Source organism: Phalaenopsis equestris, unplaced genomic scaffold (assembly GCF_001263595.1).
Source record: "Phalaenopsis equestris unplaced genomic scaffold, ASM126359v1 Scaffold222844, whole genome shotgun sequence".
Taxonomy (NCBI): domain Eukaryota; kingdom Viridiplantae; phylum Streptophyta; class Magnoliopsida; order Asparagales; family Orchidaceae; genus Phalaenopsis; species Phalaenopsis equestris.
Window position 1 is genome coordinate 1 of NW_018240994.1, and position 2,740 is coordinate 2,740.

The 2,740-nt window shown below is 38.1% G+C and overlaps 1 protein-coding gene across 1 annotated transcript; it reads left to right on the top strand.

Moving 5' to 3' along the window:
- The first annotated feature begins 10 nt into the window (after positions 1 to 10).
- LOC110037651 lies at positions 11 to 1,189 on the top strand. Its single transcript, XM_020742350.1, has one exon. The coding sequence runs from the start codon at positions 298 to 300 to the stop codon at positions 964 to 966; it is 669 nt and encodes a 222-aa protein (XP_020598009.1). The 5' UTR covers positions 11 to 297; the 3' UTR covers positions 967 to 1,189.
- The last annotated feature ends 1,551 nt before the right edge of the window (positions 1,190 to 2,740 follow it).

The following is a 2,740-nucleotide window of genomic DNA, read 5'->3' on the forward strand; positions in this document are numbered from 1 at the left end:
AAGCCAATAAGCCTGTCACAACCAACAACACCACCTGTCCGTGAAAAGTTTGTCTTGAATCATACCGGAGCTTCTGCAAACACATCCCTTCATGTAAACAAGGCTTTAAGCCCGTCACAACCAACAACACCAGCTTCGCCTAACCAAATCAATGGTGATATCTTACCTCCATGCCCGCGCAAGAAGAGGACCGGGAAGAGCCCTCTGGGATCAAATGGAAGGGCCGATGAAGCGAAACCTACAGATATTTCTATTAAGGAGAATGGCGTGGCGGGTCCTTCTGGTTTAAAGATACCGATGCAACATGTTCAAAGTAGATCTGCAACGAAGCCGCCAAAGCATCGACGCGGAGCGATTTCATTGTTTCGTGATCATATTTGTGAGCAGAGGAAGCGCCGGCTTGAAGCTTCTGAAATGGAAGAAGGGAAAAGGATAAAAATCAAGGAACTCAATTCCATTCAGGCGCCCATTGGAGTTTCTTATGGACCTTCTAGTGTTGGGGGGAAAAGGAGATCTTTTCCTTCGGCTGTAGCTTGTAATCGTGATAATGGCGAGCTGTACAATTCCGAGGATTTAAAAAGGTCGATGGAAAGAGTAGCAGAAGCACAAGGAATAAAGGTGACGTTGGGCTGTGCTGATTTACTGAATATAGCATTGAATGCTCATTTAAAACGTATTTTAAAGTTTACTATTGAGCTAGCAAGGGGCAGATCAATGCACAAGCCAACAAAAGATCCTGTTTTGAGGCAACAATTTAATGGCAGACCACTCAATGGTATTTGGGCTGGAAATCACATGAAATTACAAAACGGTTTAGAGTCTATGAATGTCAACAATGTTCATAGGAACCAGTACATGATTTCCATGCAAGATTTTCAGGCTGCAATGGAGCTGAATCCGCAACAACTCGGTCACAACTGGCCGTCACTACTTGAGAGGATAAGCCTCCATTCATTCAAAGAATAACAGAACTCCGAGCCAAATTTCTGAGGGTGGAAACCTCTTCATTTAACAGTTTCGGTTTGATTTTTTTATTCGTTGATTGAATGTTAGTTCCTTGCATTATTAATGTTTCTTAGCCAACCATTGCGGCACCAGAAACAAGAAGGACAAGTGACCAGAGGATACATAATTTGGCTCATTTGCTGTATAATAATGCCAAAGCTTGAAGCTTTGCATGTAATTAACGGGCAGCATGGAAAAAGATTTAGACAGTTTTGCAGAGAAGCTGACTTTTAGCTAAAGTTAGGTGCAATGTTTTTTTCTGTGCACACAGGTACCTCTGTACATCTTTTCAGCAGTTTCCCAATTCATGGCTCATGATATTTGTTTTTTCTTTATTGAATCGATAATTCAGCTTTTTTATTTCTTTAATGATTTCTTTAATGTCGTTTGGAATCATTGGGATCATTTTTATTTTCTAATTTTTTTTAGTTTTGTATGTTTTATTTTATTTTATTTTTTTTGACACAAAATAAAAATGTTTTTAATTTTGCTTATAATTTTTTTGCATTTTAAAAATAAAAAAAATTAAAAAATATGTTTGAAAAAATAAAAATAAAAAATTATAATTATCCCCTCCACTTTCTCCTTCTCGTTATCATCATCATCATTCTCCTCCTCTTCCTCCATCAACCCCCTTCACCACCCCTGCCTCCGCTCTCCTCCATCTGTCCACTGTCAGACAAAGCTTTTCCGCCCGCGAAAGCATTGTGGCTTTTCTTCTATAATCTTACTATTAATGTCGATCGGCTTTACTTCACTCTTCTTCGCCGCTCCTCATATCTTGATCATCTCCCTCATCGAAATCTCTGTAATGGTTGTTAGCCGGCAATGCAAAGTAAGGAGGAGAAGTAGAGCAGAAAATGTTGGAAGATGGAAATCAAGAAAAAGATGACGAAGCAACATCGTCGGAGAAGAAAAAGCCATCCAAGAAAGCATCGGTGTCGTGTGTCTGGCGACGAAGGCATCGGCATCGGCGCCAACATAAAAGAAGGCACCGGAGATGTGTGGGAATGGTGGTCACGATCAAGATCACGATTGATTGAGATAGGTGAGTAGTTGTTTGAAAACAAAATAAAAAATAATAAAATAGATAATAAAATATGAAATAATCATATATTTTTATATTATTATTATTATTTAAAATAAAAATAAAAAATGATTCCAAGCATGACCATTAGTTTGCCTACAATTTCATTTGTGCATCATATATATATCACTTCTAACTGTATCGTACTTTAATTATTTTAGTCATTATCTCCATGGTTATGGGAAACATAAAACGGCACGGATAAGTGGGACCAGGTTGTGTCCTCTTGAATAGCTTTTTGTTACCTGGACTATGTTTATTTCAGCCAAAGCATCGTCCATCATTATTTAATCAATGTAAAATATTTACGTCATTGAGGCTCCGCATCTTTGGCCTTTTTTTTTAATTAGTATTTACTCTGCTGTTCTGTATTTGTAGGTGTTGCCACTAGGGCTGTCAAAATGGCTCGTTGTTCGCGAACAGCTCGTGTTCGGCTCGTTAAGAAGCTCGTGTTCAGCTCGTTAATTTCGTTCGATCAGTTAATGAAAAGATGTGTTCGATTAAATTAGATTCAAAAGATGTTTTAATATAAACAATAATTTTTAAATCTTGCTCAAACCCTTGTTGTTTGGACTATTTGTTAAAAGGATTGTTAAAAGGACTATTTGTTCGTGAACAGCTCGTGTTCGGCTCCTTTACGAAAACGGC

Bases quoted from the DNA above. Each gene is read 5' to 3' on its own strand.
- LOC110037651 (XM_020742350.1), top strand. From the start codon at position 298: ATGCAACATGTTCAAAGTAGATCTGCAACGAAGCCGCCAAAGCATCGA.